The 15,805-nt window shown below is 37.3% G+C and overlaps 1 protein-coding gene across 5 annotated transcripts in view; it reads left to right on the plus strand.

Annotated features, from left to right (window-relative positions):
• TTC33 (tetratricopeptide repeat domain 33) overlaps window positions 1–15,805 on the plus strand; it is a 36,435-nt gene that overhangs the window by 5,347 nt on the left and 15,283 nt on the right. For all 5 annotated transcript variants that reach the window (XM_077896136.1, XM_077896135.1, XM_077896138.1 and 2 more), the window contains exon 2: window positions 631–852. In XM_077896136.1, the coding sequence (XP_077752262.1) occupies window positions 632–852 (221 nt within the window). In that variant the 5' untranslated portion in view covers window position 631. The remainder of the gene's footprint in view (window positions 1–630; window positions 853–15,805) is intronic.

Below are 15,805 nucleotides of genomic sequence, written 5' to 3' on the forward strand. Positions count from 1 at the left end.
CTTGATTATAATACTATTATCATGGCTTCAACAATAGCAGTAATTCCTTAATATCAAATATCAAATCAGTGTTCTAATTTCCTTATTATTTCATAAATGTTTCCTCCTCATTGGTTTGTTGACATCCAGAGCTAAACAAGATGCATGCATTATATTTGATTAGTATGTCTCTGAAGTCTCTTTTTATCTCCATCTTTCTCTTTGTCCCTGGAAGTTTATTTTTTGAAGAAACCAGTTTTATTTTTCTTTAGTTTTTGTTATTTGCTTTCTTCATCTCTGATGTGTTATCTAGCATGCTCATCTATGTCACATGTTTCTTATAACTTGGTAGAGTTTGGTAGGCTTGATCTGATTCAGGATTAATTTTTGACTTCATAGGTCAAAATTTTTGACCTTCATAGGTACTCCATAGGTGGTATGGCACTTTCACCAGGAGATACTATAGTCCAATTGGCTTTCTTTATGATGTTAGCACCCTTTGTTGACTATTGCTTTGATCCACTACTTAATTAGGTGTTTAAAAAGTGGTGACACTCTCATTCTGTTCTCCCATTTTCATCTGTAATTTGGAGAACTTCTACAAAAGGCCAAGTTTGAATTTTAAAGCTGTTTTTTTTAATAATTTTCCAGAATGGCTTCCTTTGGATGGAAGAGGAAAATTGGTGAGAAGGTCTCGAAGGTCACTTCCAAGCAATTTGAAGCTGAAGCTGCCGATGAGAAGGATGTAGCTGAGAATGAAGAAGGAAACTGGCTTCATGCCATTAAACGTAGGAAAGAAATTCTCCTTGAGGGCTGTGCTGAGAAAAGTAAGCAGCTGAAGGATGAAGGAGCTAGTTTGGCTGAAAATAAAAGGTATGTTTTTAGAGTTTTCTTATGGAGAACAGTTTACATTGCTGTCAGTAAGGAGACGAAGAGTTAAGAATCTGTAAATTCATGTTTTAAACATCTGATCTGGGTGCTAAATTAATCAGATAAATAAAAGTTTTAAAGACACCTTTAAACATTTTCATGGAATCGGAAAGTTTGTAGAAGAGTCTTTAAGATGCTTGGAATGTCTGCTTTGCTGTCATTTTTGTCCTGTCTGAAGAAGAGTAAACGCTAAGTAAAATGTAATCCAAGTTATTGGTTGGTAGGAGATAGTTTAATTTCTGGAAACTTTGTCCTCGTGTTCTTATATATACCAGACTAATTAGATGTTTCCTGAAGGACTTTGATGGCATGTATTTTTTTTTAAGAGGTGTTCAGTTATCCTTTTCCATTGGCTTTTGTATACTTCAATAAATGCAGGTGCACAGGAATTTGATAGTAGTTTCATTTATCCTCAGCCCTTCCTCAGCTAAGCTCTTATACGTTTCCTAATCACCCTTCACTGTTTTCCATTTTCCTTTTTTTTGTACTTTCTTGTTCCTTTTCCCCTGTCTCTGGGTAGGTCTTTCAGTGGGACCAAAAATCATTCTTTCACAAATCAATGGGGTCTGGACCCATTAGTTCATAGATTCTATAGAGAGAGCTGGAATTCTCTATATAGGCAAAGAAAATGATCTGTACCTGATACCACATACAAAGATGGACTCTACAGAGCTAAAAAACATCTCAGTGTGAAATGTAAAACTACACAGTGAATGAAAGAAAATATGGAAGGATATCTTTATAACCTAGAGGTAGAGAAAGACATTTTTATTTTCAAAAATTTCAAATCAATATTAGGGTTGAAAGAACAGTTTAGCCCTTGTATTCTTTCTATCTAGATTCAAAAATTACTAATAGTTGCTTTATCTATTTCAGTGCAACATATACATACATTGACGTATGTAATTGTAAATTTACAATTTGTGATCTGTTTCAAAGTATGTTGTAGACATAATGACATCTCTTTCCTAATTTAGCCTGCTTTTTATAAGAATGAAAATATTTGGAGGCATCTGGCTAGCTCAGTCAGTGAAGCATACCCCTCTTGATCTCTAGGTTGTGAGTTCAAGCCCATGTTAGGCAGGAAGGCTACTTAAAAGAATAAAGATACCTCTTACTAAACACTAATATGCAGTCCATTTTTAGATTTTTCTAATTTTCACTGAAATGTCTCTTACAGTTTTTTTTTTTTTAAACCAGGATCCAATCAGAACTCATACATTTCATTTGGTTATTATATTTCTTTAGCGTTTACTTAGGTCCCCTACTTTATCATTGGCATTTTTGAAGAGTCTAGACCAGTTTTCTATTTGATTGATCCCTTATGGATGTCATTTAACTGGTTCCCCTATCTCATGCATTTCTTCTAAACTGAAGTGTGGAGATTTGATTTAGATTCCGATTAACTTTTTGACAAGAATACTTAATAATCAATCTTGCACTTTCTATTGTATCATATTGAGAGGAAATAACATCAGGTTGTCGTCAATGGAGCCATTTGAAAGATCTCATGCCTATGTTTTCTGTGTTTAATATCTGCTGAAAGTCATATTTTAATAAAAATCTTGAAACATTTATCCTTGGTGAAGGAAATATATTAGAGAATTATACTGGACAGCCTGGGTGGCTCAGCGGTTTAGCGCTGCTTTCAGCCCAGGGTGTGATCCTGGAGAACTGGGATCAAGTCCCGCATAGGGCTCCCTGCATGGAGCCTGCTTCTCCTTCTGCCTTTGTCTCTGCCTCTGTGTGTGTGTATGTGTGTGTGTGTGTGTGTTTCTCATGAATAAATAAATAAATAATTTTAAAAAATAATAAAGAATTATACTGATCATCACGAGGAGTGGTTTTTTTTTGTTTTTGTTTTTGTTTTGCATTAAGGATGATTTTGAGAAGCTATATGTATGGTCAGCAGGAGTAATATCTGAATAGGTCTGTGTTTAGGACAGAACACTCTTCAGCTCACCTAGAGATCTAAAATCAGGCCTGTGTGCTTTTGACTAGTATCTTCTATGTGGTAATAAAACATTTGAGAAATTAAAAGTAGTACTGAACAAAAAGCTATTTTTTTTTTCCTTCTTCCTTAATTAAAATTGGTCAGGGTGGTTATAAGATTCCTTGTCAGTCATTTTAGTCATGAATGAGTCAGAGTTGAGGAAGCAACATTTTAGTTTCTAGGTCTGTTCTTATTTTTGATTCTTGGAGTAATCTTTTATTAATATATTTTAATATAAAACATCAAACGGTGCCTAAACTATAGTATATTAGCACCTCAAATTGGAAAACAATTATGGAAAACAAATATCAATCAAGCGCAATTAACAGCCTAATCTTACATTGTGAATTCTACATGTGGTATTAGTTTTTTTGTAAAACTGTGCAAGATTGAGCATTCTGTCTTAGTCAGAAGAAAACCCACTATAAATTTTCCACATTTATGAAATCACTTTCAGAACATCCATAAAACATCTTTAGAAATTCCTGTAAATGCCTGTTAAAAGTTCATTAACTTTGTTTTTGCCTTTTTCTCTAGACCACACTAGTGTGCAGGAGGAAAAAGCAATTTGGTTATTACCATGGGAGTCCCTCTGAATTTCCTGTGGTACAAGAGAGATAGCAACTTTGTAGATAAACAAAATAACTCTTGTTTTCTGCCTGCATGTCAAAACATTGAGTCATTTCACCAAAATCAGCTGGGTTGGATGTTTTATTTTGAATGGAGAACACTGTGAAATGATGGAGTTTGTTGCTGGTCAGCATTTGTTTTGGAATAATATATACACAGCTTTAGAAGATAACTAAACAGAATAAAAGGAATCTAGTGGGTTGAACAGTTTGGCTACGCTGTGCCAAAACTAAATAGAAATATAGTTTAAAAAGGCCTAAGGTAATATTAAACTTGATTTAAGTAATATGAGGAATAAAAAATAATATAAGGAGGAATAGTGAAGCTAAATTGAAAGAAAACGAACAAAACCTCAGTCCCTGTCTTGTGAATCAGCTTCATCTTTAAGCATTCTCATTTCCACTACGTTTTAGCCATGCTGTCCTTCCTTGTGTTTTTGAACACAGTTTTTATACAACTTTGTCCTATGATGCTCTGTCTGAAAAGTCTTATCTTCTGTTTTCTGAAGAAGAAACATAGGTTCTAGAACATAGGTTCTTGTCCTCTTGATCTCTGCCCACATGTTGTCTTCTCTGTGAGCCCCTTTCTGAGCTCATTTCCTGTTTGAATTCATCACATCAACCTTTTCTAACTTTTAGCATTTCTCCCTTTTTGAAGTTACCTTACACACTTATTTAGCTATTTGTTTATATGCTGTTTGGTTCCCTACTGTAGGAATGTAGGCTTCAGGACAGTAGGGGCTTTGACTTTTCTACTCTGTATTCAGCACTTAGAACAATTTGTGTCACTTACCAGACCCTCAAATAGAACTATAAACATAATGTAATTCCAATAAAAATTCTAGCAGGCTTGATTTTGTAGTAATTGACAAGCTTATACTAAAATTCATATGGAAATGCAAAGAATCTAGACTGGCCAAAACAGTTTTATGGAACAAAAAAATATGTGGAGAACTTAGGCTACTTTATTTCATTACCACATTCTTGAATGCTGTGCCTTAATAGTGTGAGAATGGACATCTACAGATCATGAAAAGAATGTAAGGTACAGAAATGACTCACATTTTTGTCGTAGCTGATCCAAGTTAAAATTTCTGTTTATCAAAAGGCATAATTAAAAAAATGAAAATTTGGGCACCAGGGTGGCTCAGTGGTTGAGTATCTGCCTTTGGCTCAGGTAGTGATACCAGGCCCGGAGTCCTGGGATCGAGGTCTGTATCAGACTCCCTACTGGGAGCCTGCTTATGTCTCTGCCTCTCTCTGTGTGTCTCTCATGAATAAATAAATAAAATCTTAAAAAATAAAAGAAAATGAAAATTCAGGCTACAGACTGAGACATTTTCCTAGACTGTATAAAGTACTCTCATAATTCAGTGGCAAGACACTAGCCAGTTAAAAAATAGTTAAAAAAGGCTGACCTAAAACTTTATAAGAGAAGATATATGAATGGCCACTAAGCACATGAAAAGCTGCTCAGCATGATTAGTCACCAGAAAACTTCAAATTAAAACCACAGCATAGTACTACATAACCACTAGAATGCTAAAATTGAAAAGACTGACAATATCAAGTGATGATGTAAAGCAACTCAAATTTTTAGCCATTTGTTCATGAAAATGTAAAATAGTTTTACTATTTTGATAAACAGTCTGACTGTTTCCTGTAAAGTTAAACATACACCTTGCCATACAATCCAGCAATCTACTCCCTCCTAGATATTTATTCAGGAGAAATGGAAACATATATTCACTGAAAGACTTATCTAACACTGTTCCTAGTAGTTTTATTCACAGTGGCCATGAAGTGGAAACAATCAAAATGTTCATAGCAGGTAAATGGATAAATTGTGGTATATCCATCCGGTAGTACCCTATGGAGCGATGAAAAGGAATGATGATGCATCCAAAAATTATTATGTTCAGAGAAGGAAATCAAAGAATGTATACTATCTGATTTCATCTATGTAAAACTCTCTAAAGACAGATCTAATCTGTAGTGACAATCCTATTGAGTGATGAAAAAGGAGTGATTGATGCATCCAAAAATCATTATGTTCAGAGAAAAAGAAAGAGGGCACACTGTCTGATTCCATCTATGTAAATCCCTAAATGGGACTGTAATCTATAGTGTTTGTCTGCAACTAGAAATTGGGATGGGTTAACTGTGAAAGGGCATAGGGAACTTTTTGGGTTAATAATAATGTTCTTGGGCAGCCCCGGTGGCTTAGCGGTTTAGTGCCACCTTCAGCCCAGGGCGTGATCCTGGAGACCCGGGATCGAGTCCCACGTCAGGCTCCCTGCAGGGAGCCTGCTTCTCCCTCTGCCTGTGTCTCTGCCTCTCTTACTCTCTGTGTCTCTCACGAATAGATAAATAAAATCTAAAATAATAATGTTCTTTAATGTGAATGGTTGTAGTATCTACCTAGGTGTGTACATTTTTAAAAACTCATTGAAGAGGATACTTAAAATGGGTACATGTTTTGGCGTTTAAATTATACTCCAATACATTTGATTAAAAAAAAAAATCAGGGGTGCCCGGGTGACTTAGTCGGTTTAGCATCCAACTCTTGATTTTGACCTAGGTCATGGTCTCAGGGTCACGTATTAGCCTCTTAATTTACTTCCTATGCTCTGGGAACAGTGGTAGAAGTCCCCAGTCTGGAAATGGGGAGGGGAACTTTGCAGTTGCACATATTCCCAGTTGTCAAGTTAGAATTTACCTCAAGTTAGCATCTCAGAAGTTGTATAAAATTGTGTATAAAGTCATGTCACCTTGTTTTTTTGTTTTTTGTTTTTTTGTATAAAATGATGGTAGGGATTAGGTGCATCAAAATACGGAACAGCTTTGAACTTGGGGTGAGTACTAATCATGAGAATGGTAGAGAAGTAGGATTCTGGAGGAATTGCTAGAGATGGAGGAAGGGAGGAAAGGTGATGAAGGAGAGAGAGCTACTTCTCCTTCCTAGGATACAAGCCTTTGCCTCCTTGTGATTTTCTTTCTTTTCTTCTCTCCTTCCTTCCTTTTCTTTCTTTCCTCTATCTTTTTTGCACTGAATATTTTCTTATTTAGTTTTATTTAGCCCTTAGAGTATTATCTGGACACATGAAATGTAGCCCAATCCAAGTATGTTAATGTCATCCTTCCTCCAAAGGCAGCACAGTTCTTTAGCATTTCGGAGTCTCCTGCTGTTTGTTTACTTCATTACTAACTACGCTTGAAAAACTTTGGTTTACAATGGAATAGTTTTTAAAGATTTTATTTATTTATTCATGAGAGAGGCAGAGACACAGGCAGAGGGAGAAGCAGGCTTCCTCCAGGGAGCCTGATGCAGGACTTGATCCCAGGATTCCGGAATCACAACCTGAGCCAAAGGCAGATGCTCAATCACTGAGCCACCCAGGTGCCCTTGGTTTTTAAGATTTGAAGTTCTACCTTATAATATTTATGATTCTTTGTAACCAAAAACTGGTGTTCTATCTAAACACTAAGTAATTTTGATGATTTACAGGGACAGTATTGTGAGTATAGTGATTAAGAGTGTGGATTTTGAAGTCATTTTACCTCTGTTTAGATCCTATTATTTCTGTCTGTATAACCTTTGGTAGATCATTAACTTTTTAAGTGTCAGTTTCCTCTTGTGTCAAATGGTAAGACTTCTCTCAGACTATTGGGGAATTAAAAGGCAAGTCCATGTAAAAAGAACATGTCACCTAGCACCTGGGAAACATTTGATAGATGTACTCCAGATATTATATTTTAGGATTTTATATGTGATTGGTACATTTCATGTAATATTAAGATTTTTTACAAGTTATTTTGTTCAGACACCTTTTTCTAGAATTGTTACTAACTGGGATAAACCTTTCCAGAGTCACAGTGTGAGTCCCAACTTTGATAGGTTGGCTTTCAAGGTTTCAGCCACTAGATGGTGATATTTGATTATGTCCAGTTTTCTCTGTGGGAATTGGTATGTATGTGTGAAGAAGAAATATAATTAGAATTTACCATGAATTTTGTCTCTTGTCTAGAAAAGTATACCTACCAAAGTGAATCTGAGGGCAGTCTGGCCATGTGGCATGCGTTTTATTGGCTTCAGCATGGATCTACTTAATGATTGTGAGCTTCATTTAGATGTCATCTGTTCTTCCCTCTCTTTTGGATTCTTCTCACTGATGTACAAGCATATCTTGATAACAGCCATTTAAAAAGCTTCCCTTGCCTGCACATGCCCCACCATTTCTTCATTCCCCTTTCACCACCAGCTCCATTTCTTGATGAATCATCCTCTGGGTCTAATCCATTACGTTTCTATTCCCACTGGCCTACTGCAGCCCCTCTAGTGAAGGTTATATACCCTCCGGACATTATGTCTCTTTTCTCATTCATTGTCCTTGTCATCATTCAGCATAGTTGACCCCTGTCTTCCTGAATACACTGCTCTCTCATCTACAGCACCACGCTCACAGTTTTTCTTTTGTCTCACTGTCCATTTCTTAATCTTTGCTTCCTCTTCTTGTGTTCATTTTCTAAATCTCCAGTGCTTGCTTTATACTCACTTGGATGTCTAATTAGTATCTCAAATTGAACATGTACTAAGCAGAACTTTGCTTTTTCTTTCAAATATCTGGTACTTTTTAGTCTTCCCCATGTCAGTAAAAGGCATCACTATTTGCCCAGTTACTTAAGCCTAAAAGCCTGGAGTCAGTTCCACTGGTTAATGTGCCAGTAAAGAGCTAATCAGCCCCAGTCACTTCCAACTGCCTGCCCTTTTTGCTGTTCTTATGGCCATTAGGCCCTGGAAGCAGCTGCTGCTGTTATAGACCAAACAGCCCACATTTATGGTCCTAAATGACAACCCGAGACCATCACACCTTGACACTGGCCGGATTGGACTTGTAGATGCTCTGAAGGGAGTGGGTCACACACCGAGAAGTATGGGAGGGGTTAAAACGTGGGGTAGAGGGGATCCCTGGGTGGCGCAGTGGTGTAGCGCCTGCCTTTGGCCCAGGGCGCGATCCTGGAGACCTGGGATCGAGTCCCACGTCGGGCTCCCGGTGCATGGAGCCTGCTTCTCCCTCTGCCTATGTCTCTGCCTCTCTCTCTCTCTCTCTGTGTGACTATCATAAAAAAAACAAAAACCAAAAAAACGTGGGGTAGAATTTGGTGGGAGACAGAGTATGGAAGGGAGTCTGCAGATTATTTTCCCTTCTACTCACTGGACAGTTTCCAAGACACACAGGTTTTATACAGTCTTCTGAAGAAGTTCTACAAGATTAGCAATCATCTGTTTGTTTTTGAAGCTATTGCCAGCTTAGCAGATGCCTTATATTTATTCTCTTTCCTGCCTCACTCTCTTTTTTTACCCTTACTCTTGCTTCCCTGGGATCCTACTCCCCACAAAGACTAAGCTTAGGCTTTAGGCTCTGTTTCCCAGGGAACCCAAACTAAGATGTCATCATGGATTCTCTTCTTTCTTTTGTTCCTAATATCCAGGTTAAGTTGACCTTATTTTTTAAACATATTCTTTTTTTTTTTTTTAAGATTTTATTTATTTATTTGTGAGAGAGAGAACGAGGGAAAGTGAGCAGGGAGTCTGACACAGGACTATATCCCAGGACTCTGGGATCATGATCTGATCTGATGGCAGCCGCTTAATCAACTGAGCCATGCAGGCGCCCTTCTCTTTTTTTTTCAAGTATATATATATTTTTTTTTCAATTTTTATTTATTTATGATAGTCATACAGAGAGAGAGAGAGAGAGAGAGAGAGAGGCAGAGACACAGGCAGAGGGAGAAGCAGGCTCCATGCACTGGGAGCCCGACGTGGGATTCGATCCCGGGTCTCCAGGATCGCGCCCTGGCCCAAAGGCAGGTGCTAAACCGCTGCGCCACCCAGGGATCCCTCAAGTATATTTTAAATCTTTTTTTATCCTCTCTGTTTTCATTGCTGTCATCTAATCTACTACTACTCTCTTACCTGGATCATTCAGGTAGTCTCCTGTTTCCCTGTGCTCATTCTTATACCTCCCTGAGCCTGATTGATCTTTTGAAAATGTAAATTGTGTCTATGTGTTGTATTAAAACTCTACAGATTCCCCATCACACATGTAATTAAAGCCACAGTCATAACCATGGCCTCCTAGTTACTAAGATATCATGGCTTAGTTTGCCTCTTGTACCTCTCATTCTCCTTCCTCCTGCTGCCATAACCATGCTGGTTTTCTTTCTTCAAAATGAGGTGTTAGGCCTTTCCTTGGCTTGGGCTCTTCTGTTGTCTGGAATGGAACTTTCCCCATATCTTAGCTGACCACATTTTGTCAGTCAGATCATAGCTAAAATACCTTTCTAGAGAGGTCTTTTCTGACCACACATTTGGAGTCACTCCCTTTCACATCCCTCCACTTTTTTTCCTTTTTTTCCTCTGCACTCATCATATTTTAACTTAGGTTTGTTGTCTTTCTCTGCCTTCTTCCTGCATGCAAACATTCTAGAATATAAGATCTAGAAAAACAGTAGGGGTCGTTTTATATCTTGTTGAATGCTGCATCCTCAGTACCTAGAATACTACCTGGCCCAGAATAGATGCTTAATAAATATTTATCAAATGAACAAGCTGATAACTATAAAGCTCATTAAACTTGAAGCCATAGTAAATTAGGAATCTAATTGGGAGCAAAGTAGTTAAACACTTTGACATTTCTGTCCGATAAATGAGTGTGCTAACCTACTTGGCTTGATCACCAGCTGTTCTTTACCTCAGCATAGGGCTTACCTCACCCTGCCCTCGTGCAACCCCTGGGCCCATTCTCTGCTTCCTTCCTTGTGCTAGTTCGCCAGCATGCTGTTAAGGTTGCCTTTAAACTGGCGGAATCAATGTCATTTATTAACCATAGTGACTTTAAACCAAGTTTTTATCTTGTAATGCTTCCTATCCAACAGCTGCAGCAGGGCTGTGTCTGTTCAGTCTGTTCCAAGCTGAAGTTGAATTAAGCGATATGCTTAGAAGTTATAAGAAACCATTGATTTGTTGGGTGCCAACTTTCCTGTGATCCCAGAATAGAGGATCTGGGTGGTGCTACCCTTTATTTGTAGGAGAAGTACATCAAAGAGATGAAAAATGAGGGAGGAGAGAGAATTCAATAAGCTTATGATAGTGAAGTAGATGCCCACTGGTTGCTGCTTCCTTTTAGCCAGTGGAGAACAGCTCACTTGTATCTGTAAACCTCTGCGTGTCCTGTATGCATAAAGCACATTTCACTTAGCAAAGCCTCTGCTGCCAGCCGTGACAACGTCTTCAAAATAAAAGCAGCATAATTGAGGGGGTGGAATGGGCATTTTTATTTTGCCCTGAAATCTGTGTGCCTGTGTTTGCACATGTCAATGTTTGTATGTATATCTGTGTGTACATGCTGCCTAATGAAAAGAGAAAACAGAGTGAGTGATGGTCAGTGTCATCTCGAACTGCTTAGTTTCATTTGTACTTCGTGATAATGTAAGTGGCTTGTCGGGGTGGGAGGGCGTGGTGGGGGAAGCCACCCTGTTTCTCAGTAACAGTGTTGTTGGCATTTTGGGCAGGACAGGTCTTTGTTGGTGAGGATTGCCCCTTGCTTGCTGGATGTTAACATCCATGAACCCTTGTCACTAGTGCCTCTAAGTCATAATGACAACCTAAACTGCCTTTATAAATGGATATAAATAGCTGCCATGGGGTGATAAGTGTTCTGGTTAAGTTAGGCAGAAAATAGAACTGAAAGTGAAAAGAACATTTGACAAATGTGACAAATTTTAAGTGGTCAATAAAGTTTTATTGGACATAAGCATGCACATTTGTTTATATATTATCTGTGGCTGCTTTTTGTGCCACAGCAGAATTGAGCAGTTGTGGCAGACCGTATGGCCCACAAAGCCTAAAATACTCATTATATGGAGCTTTACTCTACTGACTTTGGTCTCTGGACCAGCCCTTTTCTCAAAAGCTGAGGCTCCTGAAACCTCACACATCCCAGGGTCTTAAAGTCCTTCTACTCTACCTAGAATTTTAATCTCTTGGTTCTTTCTACCTATATTCCCATTCTCCTAGCCTTGGGATTTCTTGTAATTTCTATACGTGGAATGGTAAGATGGAACAAAGTAAGAATTAAGGCATTTGCTACTTTTGTTTTAGGGTAAAACTTGTTTTCATTCCTTTCCTTTTTTTAAATGTATTTTCAGCATACTAGCTATTGTCCACACTTTTCATGTCTTTCATGCTTTTTTCTTTTTTTTTCTTGCTACTTTCTGAGACTTCTCTTGGAGAAGGTAAGACAAATGAGGTAGATAGAATCTGGGATGTTAACACCTTCTATATGCCTGGCCATGTTCTGGGTGTTGTAGAGAGTACAGGTGAATGTACCCTTTGGTCCTTCAACTCATTAGTAAAGAGAAGATAAAAATACATAGAAAAATTAGACAAAAATTAAATGGGAGACAGCATTGGGGTAGTTGGAAAAGCATTAGTCTTGTAGTTGTAAGAGCTAGCTTTCTGGTTTTTACAGGATTAATACCACGTGTCTGAGGACTAGTTCCATAGCTGCTCTCTTTGTTTGCTCCTCAGTAAAATGAGAACAAATAATGCCAATGGTCAGGGACTTTTATGAGCACTAAGTGAATGAACTTTTTGTGAGAATAACTGTATATTAAGTGATGGTATTGAAAGTACGTTGTAAAACATACAGTACTTTAGCAATACCAGTGTTACTATGTAGTCAGATGAGTGGTACTCATATGGTCTTCATGAAGAAAGGAATTTTACCTTGGGCTTAAAGGAGAGAGAGCCTTTGAATAGTGAAGAGGGGTAAGGAGTGCAATTCTAGTTATGCATGTGTTTGTGTGCTGGGGGGCCCCACATGAAAAAAGATGTGATCCGTGGGTGGGGATTGGGCACATACACAGCTGAGTGGAGCAGAGGTGTGGGTGGGGAGTGGTAGAGAAAAGATTGGACTGATAAACTAATACAGGAGGAAATAGATTGACTAGTGTTAAGTTCTCCAGAATTTACTACCACTACATTTCTTAGAATATTATGAATAGGAGGATTATTATGAAGGTATAACTTAATTTTTCAGAGAATAGAACACAGCACATTTCCAAAGCTTTTCATGTTGTGTCTGAAGTAATATTTAGAAATATTTAGAGATAGGCTTGAAATCACCCATAATTTGCCTGAAGAAGTACAAGCACTTTCTTTTTAGGTGACATATTTACCACTTTTAGACATGATATCATTAAAGCTTAGTGGATAATTGCACCAAGAGACTAAATTTCTGTGATGTATATAGTTTTTGTTAAGAACATTATAGGGAATAGCTATGAATAGTTGAAATGGATGTTAAGTATTGTTGAAAGTCATGTACTTTCCCCCCTCCAATTGTCTGTTTACATACAAAAGTTTTTCTAATGCTTTTCTGAGGTGTATCCTATATGGTCATGTGGACTTCATACTTTTTAATAAGTTGCTGGATTTAATTCTTTAGGATTTTTATTTAGCATATGTATTACAAAGTCTTCAGTGATTATTAGGATTCTCTTTTTTCAGATAATGTATCTTTCTTAGGACAGAAGCATTCTTTATTTTTATTACTAGATTGTGCAAATATGCTGAAATGCATTAGGGCTCTTAAGATTATTACATTTTAAACTGTGGTATTTAAAGCTTTGGCTTAGGCACTGGCAGCTATTTTGTGGTCAGGGCCGTATTGTCTTTGTTTATCCCACAGAGACTGTATACCACTCTTTGTGTCTACCTTATTCCTTCAGAAATTATTGATATATGTGAAGTCCTATCATGTTAGGTGCTACAGCTGCATATATCTTGGTGTACACAGAACTTTCAGCTTAAACAAACAGAGAAATAAGTGTAAAATTTTAAGTTCTGTAAGGAAAAGTAACTGGATATCATGAGCCAATAGTCCTAAGAACGATCTAGGCAAGGGAGTCACAGTCAGCCTCTCAGAGGAAGCAAGAAGGCAAGTCGATTGGGTTTAGCTAGGGAAGGGAGCCCTCTTTATTATTTTGCCTTTTGCATAATTTGTGGTTGAATCATATACTTATTAAAATAAGGCAGCTTGCTATAGTCCTGCCCATTTACTCACATGTTTTAATTTGATCCAAGTTATTCCATGATACTGGAATTAATTCCTAGTGAATTTTATTTTGTGACACTTGTGTGTATATTCAATGAGTGAATAATATGGATGATAAAATAATTTTTTTTTTTTTAATTTTTATTTATTTATGATAGTCACAGAGAGAGAGAGAGAGAGAGGCAGAGACACAGGCAGAGGGAGAAGCAGGCTCCATGCACCGGGAGCCTGATGTGGGATTCGATCCCGGGTCTCCAGGATCGCGCCCTGGGCCAAAGGCAGGCGCCAAACCGCTGCGCCACCCAGGGATCCCCGATAAAATAATTTTAAAGGATCTCTATATCAGAAGTAGAAATTGGGAGATTGGGACTCCTGGGTGGCTCAGTGGTTGAGCATCTACCTTTGGCTCGGGTTATGATCCTGGGGTCCTGGGATCGAGTCCTGCATTGGACTCCCCGCAAGGAGCCTGCTTCTCCTTCTGCCTGTGTCTCTGCCTCTCTCTCTCTGTGTCTCTCATGAATAAATAAATAAAATCTTTATTAAAAAAAAAAGAAATTGGGATATTAAAATTGTGACTTTTTACTTTTTTTAGAGAACACGTGTCTAGTATGGCAAGGAGAACAGGGCAATTACTTCCAATACAATAACAACTAAGAAACATCCTGCACTAGGTAGGAGTTGACATCATTGTTTTAATTTGCTTTGGAAAATGACCTTTATTCAGTGTGTATACACCTTGATGTAATTACAGAGCTCCTCTTACTGTTTCCAGAGGCAATTGATCCACCCTAAATTGTTTGTTCTTGTCTGTAATAAATTAGACACTTTTAAGATATGTTTGTTCTTTTGTGTAAGTAAATAGTTTAAGTTTAAATTATTACTGAAAGTGGGCTTTATGACTTAACCTAATCCCGTGTACAATAATTTCAATAAGTTATAGTGACTAAAACTCGAGGCAATTGAGAATTTAAAGTATGGTTACATCTTTTCCCTTGCCTAATAGGATCACACAGGGACTCTGGTCTGAGCATCATCTCAGGACTTCTTCCAATCCACTTCCCTTCTGAATACATATGTCTTGAGAAAATATGCAGTGATTAGGAAGTATATTTTTCTCTTTTATTGCCTTTTTGTTCAATTTTCTTTCTTTCTGGGCTTAAGTTATGGAAGTTAGATTCCTTATGATAAATGTTCATTGTATTGCTTACACATTATTTTGTCCTTGCTTTCTTCAGAATGCTACTCCAAATTCTAGACAGAGAAACTCAAAATAACTTACACATTTTGTTTTTGGTTTAATTTAGAAAATTGATCATTGTCTAAAAGTTGGAACCTGATATACCTACATTGGAAGTCACACATCTTTCACTCAAATTAAGTCTATCTAAAACTACTTTCAATATCATTATAATGTCTATATGAAAGCTCTTACAAAATCAAGGAGTAAACTAAGCCTTTAATTTCAAATATTATATCCTTAACAAAGGAAAGCCACTTCCAATAAGAAAATATAAACTGAGCCAGAAAAGTTATCTTATCATGAAACATTTTTGGACACAATTATTGTAAATATTATTAGATACATAATATAAAATAAGGTGAAAACTTTAAAGTTCTTGATGACATAGTTTTTAATGAGGAAATAAAATTATGAATGTTAGTATTAGCTAGGGATTTGCTAAAAATGTAGCTGTGTAGAAATAGCTTTTAGGGGAGGGGAAGTACCTGGCTGGCTCATTCGGTAGAGCATGCAGCTTTTAATCTCAGGATTGTGAGTTCAAGCCCCACACTGGGCATGAGGCCTACTTAAATTTGAGTAATCTCTACACCCAACATGGGATAGAAATAGCTTTTAAATTTGTTTCAGTATTTCCATATAAGGATGTAAAATTATTGATAGAAATCAAATAGAAATCTGTCATGGTATTAGTAGAAAGTGATACTCATTTGTGGCTAGTTTCATTTTACTTGACATAGAAAAAAATCCTATAGCATTTCTCCTTAAGTATCATGGATTCTGCATTTATGAGTTTACCCACTCACTAAAATATATTAATAACCCCTAAATCAATGCTCATGGTGATTTCACAATCATTAGTGGACATGCAAAGAGCTGAGAAAAATTTGAGTGCCTGCTGCATATGTTCCCAGGT

The sequence above is a fragment of the Canis aureus genome, chromosome 4 (assembly GCF_053574225.1).
Source record: "Canis aureus isolate CA01 chromosome 4, VMU_Caureus_v.1.0, whole genome shotgun sequence".
Classification (NCBI taxonomy): domain Eukaryota; kingdom Metazoa; phylum Chordata; class Mammalia; order Carnivora; family Canidae; genus Canis; species Canis aureus.